The sequence below is a fragment of the Cimex lectularius genome, unplaced genomic scaffold (assembly GCF_000648675.2).
Source record: "Cimex lectularius strain Harlan isolate CLEC.00 unplaced genomic scaffold, Clec_2.1 scaffold224, whole genome shotgun sequence".
Taxonomy (NCBI): domain Eukaryota; kingdom Metazoa; phylum Arthropoda; class Insecta; order Hemiptera; family Cimicidae; genus Cimex; species Cimex lectularius.
In genome coordinates, this window is record NW_019392750.1 from 305,810 (window position 1) to 326,029 (window position 20,220).

The window sequence follows — 20,220 nt, forward strand, 5'->3', positions numbered from 1 at the left end:
CTCATTATCTCCTATTTCGATTATGGCAATAGTCAGTTCAAACATTCTTGACAGCGCGTCTGCTGCGGCGTTTTGTTTCCCTGGGCGATGCTCAATCGTAAATTTGTACTGCTGAAGTCTAAGTGCCCACCTGGCTAACCTCCCTTGAGGGTCTTTAAGATTATTAAGCCATCTAAGAGCCATGTGATCGGTAAGAACAGAAAACTCCATGCCCTCTAAGTACGGACGAAATCTCTCGATTGCCCACAGGACAGCTAAGCATTCTTGCTCCGTCACGCTGTATTTCTGCTCGCCCTGGGTCTAGCTGCGACTCGCGTAGGCAATTGGTTTGTCGCCATCCGGAAATGTCTGATATAGAATTGCTTCTAGGCCACTCTTTGAGGTGTCCGTCTGAAGCTTAAAGGGTCGGCTGAAATCCGGACAAGTGAGAATAGGGGCAGAAACCAACCTCTCTTTTACATGCGTAAAAGCTTGTTCCTGTTCTTCTGACCATTTCCATCTTCGCGACTTCTTAAGGAGATCAGTAAGGGGTGACACCACCGTTGAAAAGTTTGGCACAAACCGCCTGTACCAGGACGCCAGACCCAAGAATTGTCGCACTTGTTTTATAGTTTTGGGAGACTTATAACTCAATATGGCTTCCACTTTGGCAGGGTCAACATGCAGCCCGTTCTCATCGACTATATATCCCAGGAACTTCAGCTCACGGTGGCAAAGGTGACACTTTTCCCAGTTAACCGTGAGGTTCGCAGCGGCCAGCCGCTTGAACACTTCATTCAGAATTTTTAAATGCTTCTCAAAATCTGAGGTCATCACTACAATGTCATCAAGGTAGACAAACACGTGTGGTTCCAAATCTGCTCCGATCACGTCATCAATTAATCGTTGCCAGGTGGCTGGTGCATTATGGAGGCCAAACGGCATTCGCTTGAATTGAAACAGGCCTCGATTCGGAACGGTGAAGGCCGTCTTTTCCCGGCTTTCTTCCGCAACTGGTATCTGCCAGTAGGCGCTTTTTATATCTATCGATGATAGGTACCTGACATCCCTCAAGCGATCGAGTATATTCGAGACATAAGGAAGGGGGTACGCATCTCTTTTGGTTACCTGATTGAGCTGTCTAAAATCAACACAAAACCTATATCTTTGGTCAGGCTTTTTGACCAGGACAACCGGGGAAGACCACCCACTTTTAGATGGCTCAATAATGTCATTTTCCAGCATCTCCGCTAACTCCTTATCCAAGACACTCTGGATAAATGGTGAGACTGGATAGTACCGCTGTAATAGGTTTGTGGTCTCCCGTATCGATGATATGTTCTACCCTGCTGGTGCATCCTAGTTTTCTTGGTTTGGCAGAACACCATATCCGCGTTATCTTATCCAACTTTTCTTGTTTTATGGGAGAAAGTAAATCGTGGCCGATAATGTTTAATGTTTGCTGAGAGGACAATTCGCCAACTTCTTCTGCGAAATTCCAGGTTTTCCGATTAATGTCGGGTACAATACGCATTCTGTTCCAAAAGTCGACTCCAAGAATTAAGGAACTAGACAGTGCCGGCACAACAATAAACTCGATGAGTTTTATTTTCTCTTCCAATTGAACGGGAAGGGTCACCTTCCCCATTGATTCTAAATTCCTTCCATCCGCAGTGCGCAGTTTTACTCTGGACACTCTGTCAAGCGTCAACCCCAAGTTGCTAAATTTCTTCCACAACGCTTCACTCATTATTGACCGAGATGCTCCCGAGTCGAGCAGTCCAAGGCAATCATTTCCCATTATCTTCAGTGTGATGTACGGTCGGGTATCAAATCGACCCGAAAAATGTTGCAACGATTGCAGTTTTCTTCCGGACATCACTTCCTTGACGACCATCAACCATTCTATCCATTCAGCTTGTGTCGTGAACTTGGGGGATTCTTCAGACACTCGTTCACCTAGTGCTGACCCCGGGAATTGTTTCCCTGGCCTCGGCTACAACGGGGGCACGTTTTCCTGTCAAATTCGAACTAATTACATTTTTTATATTAATAGAATTAGTCTTAAATTCCCGACCTATCCTCACACTTAGTCCTAATCGCAATGACCTTGCACTCTCACTCCTGGCAAATTCTTGATAAGGCTCCCTTACGTCTATAGCTGAAGAGGATCTTCAAGATGCTAACCAGTCAACACTCCCAAGATGGTGTAAGATGCAACTAATGTTCCAATCATTTTGGAAAAGTTGGACACATGAACCTGCAAATACGTATGAAGATGCTAAAAGGAAGCAATAATCTGCAAATCCAATAATGGCCTTTAGCAAGAATCTGTGAGATGTATCCAGGAGCTGGTGGGTTAATTATGGTGGTGACACTAAAATCCCAAAATGTAGTCAACAAAGGATCAACAAAATTTGTCCTGTGTCATCCCAAATAGGAAGTGAAGATTCTCCAGGAGAAGAAGAAGTTTGAAGTTTTCTTTTATTTTAATTTAATATCAAAGTTATATTTATTTTAGTTACTACATTGATTTTACAATTACAAGTTCTTATATTTTATAGAGTAAGCCCACATAACACTAATTAATGAGCTCACAATCTTTTTTATAATTTATGATGATCTCTTTTTATGAACAAAGCTTCCATGAATTTATGTTTTTCTATTTTAACAATTTTCACATTTTCTTCCCAAAGCTTTGTTAAGAACTCCCATGTGTATCCTTTAGACCTGGGCTTTTCCTTTCCTAGGAACAGAAATTTTGGCCTGCATAGGCATTCATACCAACAACTGTTAAGTTGTTTCTTCTTCATTCTTGTAAAATCTGTACAGCCTTGTTTATGCTGCTCTTATATACATGTCTACAAAGTCTGCAATGTTCAGACAGCACTCCTACTATCATCCTAATCCTTACCTTCCTAAATTTTGTATTATACCATTAGTTTCTGTGATGGCCCTTTGATGAACTTTTTGCCTCTAACCTGAAATACAACCCCATCAATCACCTTTTTGGTTAATTTGGTATGTCGCAAAAGCGTTCCTCATCAAACGATTCCAGGAAACTCTTTGATAAAAGTTGATGCCTAGATATTTCACTTCTTTAGTGAAGGGAATTACAATTAAAGCTTTATTTAGCTCAAGTGACTTAAGTCCTTAGTTCTTAAGGACCTATGTTACATAATATATTGTCTATCAGATGACTGATTAATTGATATTGGGATAAATGGTACAATAAATTTGCTAATAACTTTCCATTTTTAGCATCCCGAGGTACCCCAGAAAAATACAATTTAAATAACACACGTATAAGATTTTAAATTTACAAAAAAACAACAACTCATAAGGTGAGCTAATTTGCTCTCAAGTATCAAAATTGTTATAGTAAGGAATAATAAAATAGGAAACATTTTGGATACATAATTCTATTAAAAACAATATTTTTATTTAACAAAAAATGTACTTCTCTTTGGTCCTTTGACATGTCACCATATTTACATTCAAAAATTTATAAAGAGTTAATATTATCAATATTGTTATAAAGAGTTAATAAATTAATAAAGAGGAAATATTATCAATATTGTTAGATTAGTTAATCCACTTTAACTTGCATATATTACAATTAGAATCGTTTTTCTTAGCAGGAATGAGAAAAAATTACTTAAACATTGATAAGATTTTATTCACAAAAGTTCTTTAATCAATTTAATAGGTTTAATCTTGTTTAATCATAAAAAATTCAAAAAATATCAAAAAAAATATTACAAAAATAATTTTACTTTTGATGTATTCGACAATACACATGTCAAAAACTTAGCATTCTGTAATATTTTAATTAATTTGTGATCTTTGAAGAAAGACAAAATTCAAAATCAGATAAAAAATAATTTATTTAGACAATTATATTTGATCTTGGCATTGGATATAAAATTAATTTTATAGGTTTATTTTTATAGCAATATTTTAAAAATCAAGATCATAACAAAGATGGGAATTTGGACTTCATTGACTTTTCATTATATTAATGTGCTAACATTTTACACGGTCTAGAATCATAAAAGTTGTACATTGCATTCTCCTTCCACACAGGCATAATTCAACAAAGCTTTGTGTGTATTATGTTGAATAGAATAGAATAAAACTTTGGAAGAGAAATTTCTCCGGTAGCCCCACACTGTATGCTACTACGTAAAATGTCATTGGTTTTAATATGTCTCATAGTTCCTACTTATTCTGTTTAGCTTAAAGTACAGTTGTTAATTAGAAAATGTTTAATGCATGCTGCTTGTTAATGAATAATGAAATGATACATTTTAATCTGCATGTTACTTGTACTAGAATTAATGAATATTTAAATTTATTTAGTATGTAATTATTATGACAAGTTTTTTAAATAAGTTATGTAATGTGAAGAGGAACAATTTTTTTAAAATTAAAAATCCTAGCAGTATTAGACAAGCTACTTGAGTTAGGTTTTTAATAAAACGTAAATAGTATATTTTATTTTAAAAGCCTTTTTTAGTGGTAAACATGCTTTATAAAGATTAACCAGTTCATTTGATTCTAGCTAAAAAATCACTATTAACTTTAAAACAAAAACATGCAAAATCACATATAAGTATTAGATCCAGACTTTTCATTGTATGTATACCATAAAAAAATTATATATCTAAATAATTCATGTACAAAGTTTTGTCTGTGTCTGAGTCTTAAAAGAAATAAATTAATAATAATGAAAATACTTGAAACAAAACAGTTTAATGACTGAATGTACAACAATAGTTTTTATATAACGTCAACAAATTATTTTTGTTTCATTTATTCAACTCTTCCTAAGGTTTATAGAGCATAAACACAAAAGTGATCAAAGTTAATTTTTTTAATATAAATTATAATATTATTTGTGAGATTTCTCTTTTGTCTGCAGGCTGACGAACCTGTAATTTGATCATTTACCAATCATTTTAGTCTACGTATCTTTGCTTGTAGACTAAAATGATTGGCAATGACTTGCAACCACATAGAGAAATATCACAATTTAACAAAACGTTTTCCCAACATTGAAGGTAACGAAATACCTAACGCAGCTGACAGACCAACCCAGCGAATGATCAGTGACTAAATTACAAATTATATTAACTGGTAAATATTACATTAAGTATATATTTATGACAACAATTCAGTAAATAAAGATCATGAATGGCCAGTAAATATATTAATATTTGCGCATATTTTTGAAAAATGTACATATATAAACGAATGTATTATTTTAAAAAAAATGAAGCGTTTATTGAAGGATAGGAGCATAAAAACAAAAATCTATAATGAATAAGAACTTGCAAAAAAATATGTTCAACAATTGACTGTTACCAGTCTCTGTGTTGAGCCTGCACATACTGTTTACTCAATGTATATGATTGTTGAAATGTGTTGAAAAACTGAGTCAACACCATAAGATTGCAGACCGAGAGGGGTGATCGGTTTTGTTTATATAAAACTAGTTAATCATTCACTCTTAGACAAAACATCTCTGAGAAAATCTTTGTCAATACAAGCATATTTTTCAAGATACTTTAAGCAGACTCTAAAAAAACTCCCACTTCCACATAACATGCAGCAACTCTGTTCAAATATTTATCTGACCATCATGTACCAACTTATATTTATCAGTACATAATATTCAGATGCAAGCTTGCTAAAATGGAATGCTTCAACATGCTGTGTGTTGTACATGAATCACAATAGGAGTGGAAAAATGAAACAATCCCACTTAAAATTTTAACTTTGATTAAAAATTTGTAATACATTTTCTTATAATTTCTTAGCAAAATGGTATTTAAGTATAAAATTCAACAATTAAATTTAAAAATCTAATGTCATACTGCTTGGATTACAATAATTGGCATAATATAACATATCACAGATAAATTTAGTCAATGACAAAGGCATTTAAAAGTGTGATAACAATGTTCACCCCCACAGTCCGTAAAGTTTAGTAGATAAGTAAAACATTATGCAAAGGTCCAATAAGACAATAGGAATATTATTTGAAGGCCACTTAAAAGTTTGTGGGGCTGCAGGAGCGAAGATCGCCCACAAAGTTTAATATCTTTTTCCTAAACAAACAAAAATTACATGAATTATTTATAGGAATATCAATTAGTTATTTAATACCAACCTTAGGATGGCTGTTAGTACACTTCTTTGGTCTTCGCCTAGGAAGCTTGTTGAAAAGAACTTTGTGACACGATAAACTCGTCGAGTTATAAATAATTTCTGTTGGAAGGCTGTCTATCCTTTTGTCTTCAATTTTGCAAAGTCTATTTACCACGACCATCACTAGATTACTGCAGTTTATAAGTTGCACAACATATGGCCTGGCCAAAAATATATAAACGTTATAGAGGAAAATATTACAAATTACATAATACATAATATACCTGCAATTTCTATGATGGTTGACTTTCCACTTTTGAAAGGGTTCAAGAGAATACAGCCCAACTTGCATATCACATGGTTGCGGCTGTGTCTTGTTAATCATCATTTTAGTAGCCAAACGTTCATTGGATTTTATCGTATGTTCCATATTTGCTGGTTCTGAACTTTCATCAAAGGTCTCTGATATCATTCCATCAACTAATAATAACAATTAAACTTTCATTACAATCCAATTGAGTGTGGACATACTTAAAATTAATTGGAGCTAGTTATCCAATTATTTAAATAACCCAGTTGCTAAATTACTTACGATCCTCTTCTATTGGTTGAGACAAAGCATATTGAATAAATCCGTGTATTTCTGTTTGCATACTTAACCAAATAAGTTGTGTGATAAACCAGTTCATAATCCAAAACATGTAGTTTAGTGGCTAAACATTTTTTTAAGTCAGCATAATTTAGAAGTAAAAACACTAAAACTGAGAAAATATTTTGATACATACAGTGTATAATCTGTTTGAATTGCTCGGCTCTTGTCTATTGTTTCTAAAGCAGACAGCTTGATAGTCATACATTTCAATTCTTCTGTAAACTTCATCTTTGACCAAATCTGTCATTACATTTTCCTTTAACTCTCCAAAAAATTTTCCTGTGTCTTTCCTGTCTTCAGAAACAATCACATACCCATTGTTATCTAAGACGTAGCAGTCCAAATCTGAATTGGCGCAGGTTTTTTCACAACGATCGCACTGTGTAGAGTAACAGAATTGGAATTTGAATATCAGAGGAAGCCTGAATACAATTTACCGTTGAGGTGATGTTCTTGAACAAAGCATGTAGAGAAGATTGAAGAAACTGGTATCCTACCACTGCAGCGGGTGCTTCCCTCGCATTGTCCTTTATAAATACTGCATGTGTGGCAGTTACAAGAGTATCATTTTCATCACCTAGTTAAAATAATTTATTAATTGATTTTTGACCATTTAAAGATAGAATAGTGAATTAGAAAGACAAACCTGCATCAAAGGGTACAGAATATACAAAGATCTGCCTGTTATTATGCTTATCGTTGACATAATGTTCAACAGCCCTTTTATACCATGTTTCATCAACAGCTCTGTTATGAATTTCACTAAAATGCCTTAAAACTCAAAATGGTTACAAATATTTATATTTGTTTATTATTTATATTCAATTTATTTTACACAATTTTTGAAATGAAAAACCACCCATGCCACAAATCCCACTTCGATTTCCTGTTTATTCCAATTGCAAGCAAACCGCGGCTTCATATAGAAGCACATTTTTATTACTGATTGAAATATTTATTTGATGGTCATGGGTTCAAATCGTGCCTGTGACACAAATTTTTCCTCTCAAAAAATTGTGTATAATAATATATTACAAATGTGCTTTTAAAAAAAAGATAATTTAAAAAAAATTAAGGTAAAAATTGTGTTGCATGTAAACTTGTTAAAATCAGTTTTTCACTTACTTATTTTTATTTTCACCTTCATTCTCTGAATTGGTGGACAAATCTTGCCATCTTGTCAAACCACTCCTTGTAGCCAAAAAAACCAATGATATCCCAAATCTTTGTTTCATCTCTTCCCTACCAAAATAATGAAGCATTAGTACGTGAATGCACTGTTGATTACAGATCCAGTGCAGAGTGTCTATACATATATTTTGAGTGAGTGTCAACATATATTTTATATTTATAGTTGACCATAAATGTTTATATATGTTCAATCTCATTACAGCAAAACATATTTTTGAAATCATTTCAAAAACAAGAATATTGATTGAATCAAAAATAATTGACTAACTTTATTAAAATGCAAAAACATCATATTGAATTCATTATTTAATTTATGGAATGTATTTTCATCGATTGCTTTTTATTATACTATCCATTAAAATATTAAAGAGATTAATAAAATTAGCAACAAGTATTGTAAATAATGAAAAATCTTCCTTTCAATACTACTTATATAATAATTATTAATTTTATTATTATTATTGTAAAATAATGCTGCCATTTTTTCTTAATGGTGTAACATAATCAACTGGATAGTTTGTATATAATTTACTATCACGAAACAATCTAAAGATTTAACCCTCAATGCCACAAGTAAATATGTGTTAATAAGCTTAAACTCTTATAATGGTAAATATTAATCTCTATGCTTACTATATTTCCACCTTGTTAAATACATAATTACAGGATTCACCAACATTATTTACATACATTGACACTTTTGAATGTTGAAAAATGAGTAACCATAATAATTGGGATTGAGTTTGTGAGTAAATCACGTTTAAGAAATGTGTTTAAGGGAGAGATGATACCTGTGGTATTAAGAGTTAAACAAAAATCATTCACTATTGGTCTGTATATTGTTTGTTCAATTAGTACAAAATACAAACACATAAACATTGTATAATTTATACATGTAGATAAAAGTATTAGTTGATTGAGTGATTTGTGTTAACCTAAAACAATTTACCATATCTGCTCCTGAAAATAATGGTTAATAAAATTACAATATTAATGGTTAGAATTACTTTTTGAATTTTTGTAACATCATATCTATCTATCCTAGAATAATGATTAGTAAGATGTGTTATTTAACAGGTTGTAAAATTTTAAGCACAGAGAGAACATTTTTAAAGAAATTTTTGATTTTTTTCCAATATGACGTTTAAAGAATAGTCACAGTATAAGAAAAACCATTCACTTTAATTATTAATTTATATTTTTTGACATTTATCAAGGGTGATAATTTTTCTGATGTGAAGATTCTTTACACATGCGGACAAAGTTTCTGGAGGATAAACTGAATATTTTACAATTTATCAAATGTTTGAGGAGTATACAAAGCATAATGGAACATTGAAATGTACATTTAGAGATTGTGAGATGCAGTCTGATGTGACGTAGGTTTAGAAACCATTTTCTTTATCATACCAACGTTTCAATCTTTATTGAGATCATCTTAAGGGCCTGGGATTTATGAAAATCTTTTAAATTATACAAATCCATATTCAATATGAATATGAATTTATACAATGATGTACACAGTATAGAAATTTAATGTTCAAAGTATTTGTTCTCACTCAAGTGTGTGTTTTCTATGTACACAGCCCCGGAAAATGAACTCAATAAAGATCGAAACATTGGCACGATAAAGAAAATGTTTTTCTAAACCTACATCACACCAGACCAAATCTTACAATCTCTAAATCATCATTAATTAATGGCCACTAAATATTACACATTGAAATGTATACTGCAAACATTTGCACACAACTCTCTTGAAATTGAAATCATGCAAATAGTTGTTTGTCTCAGTACTGGAACCAAGAAATTAGCTGATGCCTTTAGGGTTATAATCAAGATACTTAAAATGTTCTGAATTTAAAAAGTTCATTTAAATTAGTGGATTTTAATGAAACTGAAGAACTTAATCAAGATTTTGTTGTTTTGTTTTAAGATTTATAAAACAACAGCCTTACATTTTGTTTTTGAACATTATAAGTTATTAGGTATTGTGGCATTTGTTTCCAAAATCGGGCTTGCTCTCGTCTCTATCTTAATATTACTAAATCTTGTCAATTTCAATTCTTCAAATTTTACATCAACCATAATAACATGTTATTAACTTTAGTTAAGTTCCTGTTGGCACTATTAGCTCACCCATTAACGATGATTTTGTGCCATGAATCTTTTACACTATGAGAGCATAATAAACATGATTATATTTTAGCTTACTTTACCTTGACAACAATGCCATCAGCTTTGCGATAGGGCTTTATAATGCAATAGAACAGTGATGTTAGTGCAAGATAATGAGAAAAGTAAATGAAAAGTGCAGATAAACAAATAGAAAATCAATAGCAATAAGATGTAAATAAAAAATGAACGTACACTAGTTTCAGACAAGCTTGCACATAGGATACACACACTCACACATAAATGTTTGGATACTCTTGCTTACTTACCTCAATATAAAAACATAAATATGATACCGGTTTTCTTGATTTTTTAAATTTTTTTATTTAATTTTTTTATTTGGCAAAGTAATATTTTAATGAACTTAAAATGGAGGCATGAATTTAATCTGAGGTGAAATATTAATTTAGTATGAATGGTAGAATTCATTCTCATACCAATAAATTCTTGTTTGTTGCAACCTTAGAAGTCATTACTAGTTTCTTTCGCACATTAACGTACATACCAAATCATTTTTAAATATTTGACTTAAATAAAATAAAAACATTGTGTTATTATTAGAATTTAAAATTCTAATAAAAATTCTTTAAAAGGTAGTAAATTGTATAAGCATCATTTTGTTGGTTTTTCTTTATAACTTAGTACTTTTTTGAGTTATGTCTTATTCTACATTGTCATTTAAACTAACCAACAAGAATTGTAACTTCATAAAATTATCGCCATGAATTTGATAGTATAGTGCTTAAAATAAAAGTTTTTATTTTTTATATTGAAATATAATGACAGTGATTCAAATTTTATTTTATTTTTAATAAAATTAGTTAACCTTAGTATCTCGGCTCTTACCCTTTTTCTTCTGCAGTTGGTAGACTGATATTTCCTGAAAACCAGTTAGTAACTTTGGCATCATACACCAATGAGAGGAAAAGTGTTCTGTCACCTAAAATATAATTAAAGTTAATACAAATGAGTAACTTGTTTTGAAACAAAATATTCAAGTAATTCAGTACAGATTAACAAAATTAAATTTGTGAATGAATTGATACAGGGTTCCTTCCTTGAAGGTCTATTCATTATCTGAGTTTATGTATAAAATGTAAAACAAGAGTAATGAATAGGGAGAATATATTTATTAGCAAGAACGTTATAGTATGTTTGGGTGGGTTTATGTTGGAATATCAACAAATGCATCAAAGCAGTCTAAGTTATTTAGGTTTATATACATTTTCTGTGTGACAGGAGAGTAGACCCTACTGTATTATCAAAAACCTTGGTGACTACCCAATTTTGTGAATGTATTTATTTGTATGAGTGGTTAAGTGTGTATGGACACGGTCTGTGTGAAATATCGAGTACCCATAGACCTGATAAGCCAGTTAGGTTAACTTAGCATAGTGAATGCATGATTTTTACTGTGTGCGAAAGTATTTATTAGTGTAAATGTAAGGAGGGCATCAAGGTCCTTACTAACTAGGTAGGTTTAGGTTGTACATAATTTTATCGAAGTTGTAGGGGTGGGTTCTCAGCTTTATATCAAGAACTATTGAGACTGGCCAAACTACAGATTAGAAAGTCATTTAAATAGTATGAATGTGTATTTTAATTAGCTTTAATGGGCATTCTAATCATGTGTAGAAGGGTTGAACATCGAAGATAGAGATAATTAAAAAAAAGAAAAAAGCAAGATAGGCAAAACATGAGGAGCCAGTAATAGCTCTAGCTGCTAGCTGATTTGAACCCACGGTCTTCAGAACTGGAACCTTTCAATGTTCAATGGCAAAAATTAAAGCTATATTTGTCGAAACATTGAGAATTATTCTGAAGAATGGTGTAAATTGAATATAATCAGTTCTATAGTTCATTTACCAAAGATAAGAATTAACCTGAGCTTTTGTTAACGTTTGTTTAAAAAAAGAAAACTACACTTACAGAAATATGAAGTTCTATCCATTGAATCTGATTTTGATATATTTCCTGCAAAATATTAAAACATTACTGAATGGAAAAAATGCAACTGAACAGAATTTTATATCACTTGTTGAAAATAATTTTATGCATTATCCATAAGTTTTTGAGAAGTCCATTTTTTTATTTTTTTTTAAACAAGCTATTAAATAAGCTTTGTTGTATAGAATAATTAATTACAGCCAAATTATCTAATCCATAAAACAATAAACTATTTTTTATTTGATATTATTCTGTATTCAAATTTACAAGGATGTATTAATTTCATGATAATATGTTCACCTTGATGTTCAGGAGGAGAGCTATTCCTCTGCAATGGCCATTTCCATTTTTGTGATGTAGAGCGTAGAAGGAAATGCAATAACTCATCTTCAGGAGTTTTAAAGTTATGAACATCCCCATAGTGGTATTTACAGTAAAACCTTTCAAAAAATTCAAATTTTTAGCTTGTATAAATAAATTTAAAAAAATGAAATATATACTGTTACCAGTCAGGGTGTATTTTCCAATTTTTAACTTTGAAAAACTCTTCTGGTTTTGACCCTAAAATAAAAAAAATGATTTTGAAGTTATCCCTTACTAACATGAGAAAATAGATGAAATATAAGGACCTCTGACTGTACTTAATCTTTTTATTTCCACTTGGCCTTCAACTTTAAGTTGCCCATAACCGACTGGAAGAGCAACAACCAGCTCAAATGGAGTGCCCACAATCACATTGTAATAGTAGGATCTTATTCCTCTGTAAACTCTGCGCTAAAATACAACCATAACATAAAAATCTGTTGAATTTATCATAAATCATTTGTCTCATCTTACCAAGCCATCATAATGATATTTTACAGGGAACGATTCACTCCCATTTGACTGATATATTAACTTTTCTCTGAACTGAAGCAAACTGCTACTATAGTTTCGTGGGCTCGAATTGTCATCCATTATTTCAACATCAGTTATGTCAATATTATTGTAACTTGGCTTCAGGATTCCATCGAACTGAAATTTTTAGATTTATAAACAACTACAGTTCATTGTTTGTGATATAAACAACAAGCACATATATTATTAATTTTAAAGTCAGTTAAAAGTGAAAATTATTGCAAAAAATTTTACAAAGAACATCATTCCCCCATAATTTACTTATTAATGTAAGTTCAAATCTGCACTACTTACATATAAACACACATTTGCACAGTTGATCTTATCATTTCTCACAGTCCACTGGCTATTCCAGCTTTTGTAATTTACAATGAATTACCAGCAGGCCCCGAGAATCACCCACCTCGAGTGTTGGCAGTTTGGGGGGGGGGGTTAAATCCTTTTAAAAAGATAGTTCAGTGTTATCCATCCAACTGTCACGGACCAAGGCGTCCCCGACACAAGGAGACCCCGTAAGGGCAGGGAAGCCCCACTTCAACTGAAAGGGTCTCTGAAGTATTGGGCGAGTGAAGGCAGGTGCGCTCAGGCCGTCGTAAAAGTTGAATGTTGAAAAGTGAGAAAGAGAGAAAATCAGGCGAGAGAAATTTTTGTTGAAATAATACTGGTGTAGGGAACTCTTGTAAACTTGGTAAATATATTTATTTATTTTAAGTTTATCTTTGGTTTTCATTCATTTCATTATATTTGTACCCCTTTCTGATTCCACACTCGGAGATCAACATCAAGGGAAGAAAGGGTGACAAACTGGTAGCAGAGCGTTCCCATTTTCTCATCTTAGGAAAAAAAATAAAATAATAAAAAGAAATAAAGTTTAGTTACTGGTTAAGCCGTAGGCTAATTGTAATTGAAATAATTTAAAAAATTAAACTCTTAAATAATTAACATAGAATGAGTAACATAAGAGGAAAAATGAGAAAATTACTTGCCGACAGTAGCAATGTTTCACTCACCTTACAATTCGCTCCTGCAGAATATCGCCCGTTGGTCCGCTCCAAGGCCTTAGAGTTTTCCTCTGGGAATGATGAGGAAATGCAGTTAACATTGGCTTTGAAACATAAACAGTACTTTTCGGAAGATAATTTTCTCGAGTTGCAATACAGAGGAGAAATACTTTGTTGAGAGGGGAAAGACATTAACTAATTTTATGATATTGAGAACAACAAGGCGTCCGGCAGGAGAGAAAAACGTGTGTGTACTGAACAACTTACGGAAAAGAGACAAGCCTCACACCGTCCGCCAACTAAGCCTTTCATCATTTGGCAGGCCAATCAGAGGTCGGAGGCTTAAAATAAAGACTACTGAATTGAATTGTAATAAGACTTTTTAATTAATTAATTTTTAACAAGAAAATAGAATAAATTTCGCTTTGGCGTAAACATACCGCCCACCAAATCTGATAAAATTTCATTGTGAAAAGAAAAATGAACAAAGAGATAATACTACTTGTGGCTTCTTATGTTAAATGAGAGAATAATGTTACTTGTGATTAAGAAAATAACATAAAAGAAAACAATTATTTATAAATTATAGACTATGTAGGGTTTGTGTGCTTAAAGATTGGTAGGGGGCATAGCCAAGAGTGAACGAACACACCGTTTGAAGAGACCTCCCTTTGTCCGTACAGTAAACCACTCGAGTTACGCCGTCTTCGCCAGAATGGAGACTTTGAACGCGACCTATCGGCCACGACATTGGGAGGTGTTAATTTCCTTCACAAAAACGACGTTACCTACTTGAATTGAGTTAGTGGCGCTTCTCCACTTATACCGTTGCATCAAGGAATTCAGGTACTGTTGCGACCAACGACGCCGAAATGTTTGGCTCAGTTACTTCACCCCATGCCATCTGGTGTGAAGAGTGATATCCATCGGTGTCATGCGTTCGGGAACTGCTAAGAGAGGCCTTCCAACAAGGAAATGTCCCGGTGATAGTCTGAATCATCATCAGGATCCGGAAAAAAGCATACGGGACGACTTTGAGGACAGCCCCAATTTTTGCGAACAGAGACGAATACTCCCCAAAAGTAAGTGAGGATTCACTGATAACAGAATACAATAATTTTTTTTGTCGATTTTATAGTAAACTCCCAAAGTCCACCAAAATTGGGCGCATAAGGAGGGTTGAAGTGCCATTCAATACCCTTGGACGAAGCATGAGAGTAGAGTCGGCGTTAGTCTTGAGAAATGAATTGGTTTACTTCAGTTGACGGGCCGCACCAAGAAAATTGCGACCGCAATAGGAATACACGTTGGAAGGGATCCCTCGACGGGAAACAAAACGTTCGAAAGTGGCAAGGAAAGCCGTGCTAGAGAGATCGGATACAAATTCAAGAAGTACGCATTAAAGGTCTTTGCCCACTAGAACGTATCATACTAGAACCGTAACCGTACAGACACATGCAAATAAATATTCTTTACATCATTTAGTATTAGAAAATGCCCACTACACAGTTCCGTCACCGGCCAACACCGTACCGTGCCGTGCACGTTCAGTCAAAAATCGGCAGCCGAGAATATTTTGTGTCGGTCCGTTGTGCGCATCCGTCCTACTGTGTTGCTGTCCCATTACACACAAGTTCTTTGCATTTGACGAAGAGGTTTGTGTTCTATTGTATTGTGAATGTTTGTGTCTTAATAAAAATGGAGGATGAACAACTAATAGAATATGTTCGTAATTACGAGTTTTTATACAATTTACAACATCTAGTGTTTTTTTTCCTCTTCCTCATCAAAAATAATGGCAATCATGGCCAATTCTCGTATAGATAATGTTCTAATAGCCACACTTTATTTAACAAATTCACTCCACATAAGAAAACAAAAGTTCACAAACGACGCGTTTTTAAAAAAGAAATGTACGACAGCGACTGAAGCAGGACGGCTACGAAACCTTTTTACATACGCGTTACATACGGGTATAGAACGCGGTTCATCCGTTGCAGTGGGCATAGTAGTGACCGGAGTGTTTTTTTTCGTGCCTGACACGGTCCTTAGTATGTTACGTTCTAGTGGGCAAAGACCTTTAGTCGCCATGCATACAAATACGCAAAGGTACCCCTTCGTGACCACAGCTTTGCGGCGTGTGCTTGCCTTTACCATGAAGGAACCTGCAAAGCCGGTTCCAACGTTGAGAAAAGGATGAGCCAGTTGAATGCGACACGCGGGAATATACCCATCGGGGCATCTATGGTCTTGGCCCGATATTTGTACCAAAACAGGCACTGCCGAATCCTCTTGCGAATCAAAGTTCGAGAGGAAATTCCGCACCAGAGCTTGCACGGTGGCAAGATCAGAATGTAAAGAAAGCTTGTGATAATAGTCACATATTAACGTAGACAGATGGGCGTCTTTTGGAAGTGATAAGGGATGTCTGCTGGGAAAGGGAAGACGAGAATGTTTTAACCGTCCGCCCACCCTAAGAAAACCCAGAGAATCCAGAATGGGATGAAGAGCTAAAATGGGGGCGGAGCACTTATTTCCTCTCTGAAGTGAGGAAATGTCATTTTGAAAATACCACAGTTGAGTAATTTTGACACAGAGTTGAAGATTATGTTCGAGTTCGACTGTTGAAAGGGGACCTTTAATAAGCTCGTTGTTAATAGAACTGCGTTTGCAATTGCTATAAAACGCAGTACAAATCCCATGACTCGCAGTAGGTGCGATATAGAAGAGAACTTACCAAATGCATTCAGAAAGGGATTTTCTATTTCTGTGGTGGTCAAAGAAACCTTATACTCTTTGCAGTCATCCAATTCAGACATAGGAAGAGAATCGTCAAAAGCCTGGGGCCATTTAATCGGATCGAGCCTTAAAAATGGAGGTCCCGCCCACCATAGTGGATCGTGGATACGTGCATCTGGGTCTAAACCTCGCAAAGCGCAATCTGCAGGGTTTTCAGATGATGGTATATGACGCCATTCAGTGGAAGAGTCTAAAATTTGTATTACTCTGTTTGCGACAAATGTCTTTAGAATATGAGGGGGATTCTAAGCCAAGACAAAACGGTGCGAGAATCAGAGTAAAAATATCTGGAACGTACAACATTTAAATCTGGAAGAGTCCTAACAAGTTTTGCTAGAAGCAGAGCTGCACACAGTTCCAGGGCGAGGGATTGAAAGAGTTTTGAAAGGAGCTACTTTACTTTTAGCTTTGAGAATTGAGACAAAAAGATCACTGTTGGGAGCGTGAGCGTGTAAATACACAACGGCTGATAACCACGTTCCGATGCATCACAAAAGCTCGATAGACTGAGGGTGAGGGCGGATACATAAGTTGAGGAATACGCCATTGGAAGATCAAATCTATTTAATTAATGAAGAGTTGCCATCGAGAAAGAGGTTCATTCGAAAGGGGTTCGCCCCAATCGACGTGAGACGGCCACAATAGTTGTAGAAAACATTTGTTCCACAGTGGTAAGAAGGGTCAGAAATCCGAGAGGATCGAAGATACGAGCCACATAGGAGAGTATGGAATGTTTGGAAATTTTCCCTTGAAAGGCTTGAACAAAAAAGGCAAAAACCTAAGTTCCGGTCACCACATCAAACCTAAAATTTTAAATCCTTCTTCATTATTGAACGTTACGGAAGTTTCCAAATGGGAAGGAGGCAAGTCGGAAAAAATTCATCATTGTTTGATACCCATTTTCTGAGTTTGAAACCGCCAGTAGCTAATAACTGAGCGAGTTGTTCGCGAAGATATTTTGCTTCAAATAGGTCTGAAGCACCAGTCACTACGTCATCAACGTAGGTACTTTGAAGCAGCGCTCCAGCAGCAAGCGGGAATTCCCCCCCTTCATCAATAGCTAACTGATGAAGAACTCATTGGGCTAAGTATGCGGAGGGAGTAAGGCCGTAAGTGACCGTGTTAAGTTCATATTCTGAAACTTCAGAATTTAAAGTCGGACGCCATAACACGTGCTGATGCTGACGATCAACCGGATGGACAAGTATCTGCTTATACATCATTCTGATTTCGGCGCAAACATTGATGCGGTGTTGGCGAAAGGTAATTAAGATATCGGCTAAGTCCTTCTGGAGTTTGGGATCGCACATGAGGGTACGGTTCAAGGAATTGCCATTTGAATCTTCCATGGACTGTATACAGAAAAACTATCCGGTTCGCGATTGAACCAATGATTAAGCCGTTGGCTTATTGTAATAAAAAGAATTTTTAAAAATAAATAAATAAAATAAAAATTAATTAATTAAACTCTTAAATAATTAACAAAAGAATGCATAACATAAGGGAAAAAATGAGAAAATCACTTGCCGAAAGTAGCAATGTTTCACTCACCTTACAATTCGCTCCTGCAGAATAACGCCCGTTGGTCCGCTCCAAGGCCTTAGAGTTTTCCTCTGAGAATGATGAGGAAATGCAGTTAACGCATTGGCTGTGAAACATAAACAGTACTTTTCGGAAGATAATTTTCTCGAGTTGCAATACAGAGGAGAAATACTTCGTTGAGACGGGAAAGACATTAACTAATTTTATGATATTGAGAACAACAAGACGCCCGGCAGGAGAGAAAAACGTGTGTGTATTGAACAACTGACGGAAAAGAGACAAGCCTCACACCGTCCGCCAACTAAGCCTCTCATCATTCGGCAGGCCAATCAGAGGTCGGAGGCTTAAAATAAAGACAACTGAATTGAATTGTAATATTGAAATTTTATTGTAAATTGTAATTCACTAATTTTTAACAAGAAAGTAGAATAAATTGCGCTTCGGCGTAAACAGTTATGTATTAGTTTAATTAGAAAGAACTTTTTTTTTAAATAGGTGGTTATTAGCATTTTTTAAATTTTGTAAAGTAAATAACTGCATCTTTGAAATCTTTAGTGGTGAGAATTTTTTTTAAGTTTTCTTTATTCAATTTTGAATTTAACGTGCGTAGTGTTCGTACATAAAAGACAACGCTATCTCAGTTAATCCCAAGTAGCTTATCTAGCAGATAATCTTTGCGTAGTACAACAATGTTGAACAAACATATAAACAACAAACAGATAATCTTTTCATTAATTTAAACGAAAAAATTTAAATGACTGACTCAACACATCAACAAACTATTAAAACGAATTCACAACGTTTCTCTTGCCAAGCTGTGCCAAGGCNTATGAGTTGGAGTCGTTGGCCGTAGATTTTGCTCTAGAGAAGTTCCGAAGGAGGAGAATCGAAGGAATTCAACTACTAACCGACCATAGGGCAGTCTCTAGCATGATAAACATGCAGGATCATGGCGGGAGATTTGCGCGTTTCGCATTGAAACTGATGTTTAGGTATCAAAAGCTAATGCAACCGCCGACTATCTTTCGCGATTTCCGATAGAAGCGAAGGAAGAGGCGAATTAGGAAAGGGTGACGATCTTGCAGAAGCACAAGAAAGCGATCCGTATTGTTCAGCTATTATAACAGAAATCAATAGTGGTCTTATAGTCAATAAATATAATATGACGAACGAAATACTCCACTACGATGTGGGTAAACAAAAGTGTAGAGCTGTGATCCCTGATGCATTAAAGGAAACTGTTTTTAATTATTATCATGATTCGATTATAGGAGGGCATCTAGGCATTTCGCGTACAATAAATAAGATCAGGGAAAAATTTTATTTTGTAGGGTTAAAAAATTACGTGTCAGAAAGGGTCAAAAGTTGTTTAACTTGTGCCCGTTTGAATGTGCCTCAAACCCTACCTCACGGACTTATGTCCAGTTTCGAAGCAATGCGACCAGCGGAACGGCTGTTCATAGATTTGGCAGGACCATTACCGAAGAGCAATGGTTTCTCATACATATTTGTGGCCATTGACGACTTTTCACGGTTTGTCTTTATAACACCCATCCGAAAGCCTACTGCAGGAACTGTAATAAATGTTCTACAGGAAAAAATATTCAAACATTTTGTGTACTGGGGAAGCGTAGTCTCGGATAACGCGGCTATCTTTCATTCAATAAAGTATCGGAATTTCCTTATAAATCACGGATTGAAACCTCAGTATATAATATGTTTTTACCCAAATCCTAGTAAGCCCGAAAGAATATTACGTGACTTAAAGACAGCCATAATTGCATACTATGCCGAGGATCAGCGTAAATGGTCAGAAGGAATACAATATTTGCAATTGGCCCTAAACACAGCAAAAAGCTCCAGTACCCAATTTACGCCGTCCCA

At 34.6% G+C, this 20,220-nt stretch overlaps 1 protein-coding gene across 4 annotated transcripts in view; it reads right to left on the bottom strand.

Moving 5' to 3' along the window:
- Window positions 1-3,790: 3,790 nt before the first annotated feature.
- Window positions 3,791-20,220, bottom strand: part of LOC106668919 (voltage-dependent calcium channel subunit alpha-2/delta-3) — a 33,050-nt gene continuing 16,620 nt past the window's right edge. The window contains exons 15-29 of one of the 4 annotated variants that reach the window (XM_024227232.1): window positions 12,935-13,111; window positions 12,727-12,871; window positions 12,604-12,658; window positions 12,398-12,537; window positions 12,080-12,124; window positions 10,997-11,090; window positions 10,195-10,227; window positions 7,910-8,026; window positions 7,431-7,555; window positions 7,222-7,361; window positions 6,918-7,163; window positions 6,725-6,845; window positions 6,417-6,612; window positions 6,155-6,353; window positions 3,791-6,092 (exon numbers count right to left, since the gene is read on the bottom strand). In XM_024227232.1, the coding sequence (XP_024083000.1) occupies window positions 5,988-6,092; window positions 6,155-6,353; window positions 6,417-6,612; window positions 6,725-6,845; window positions 6,918-7,163; window positions 7,222-7,361; window positions 7,431-7,555; window positions 7,910-8,026; window positions 10,195-10,227; window positions 10,997-11,090; window positions 12,080-12,124; window positions 12,398-12,537; window positions 12,604-12,658; window positions 12,727-12,871; window positions 12,935-13,111 (1,938 nt within the window). In that variant the 3' untranslated portion in view covers window positions 3,791-5,987. The remainder of the gene's footprint in view (window positions 6,093-6,154; window positions 6,354-6,416; window positions 6,613-6,724; window positions 6,846-6,917; window positions 7,164-7,221; window positions 7,362-7,430; window positions 7,556-7,909; window positions 8,027-10,194; window positions 10,228-10,996; window positions 11,091-12,079; window positions 12,125-12,397; window positions 12,538-12,603; window positions 12,659-12,726; window positions 12,872-12,934; window positions 13,112-20,220) is intronic. The other 3 variants (XM_024227234.1, XM_024227233.1, XM_014398109.2) reach the window with 3 other exon arrangements.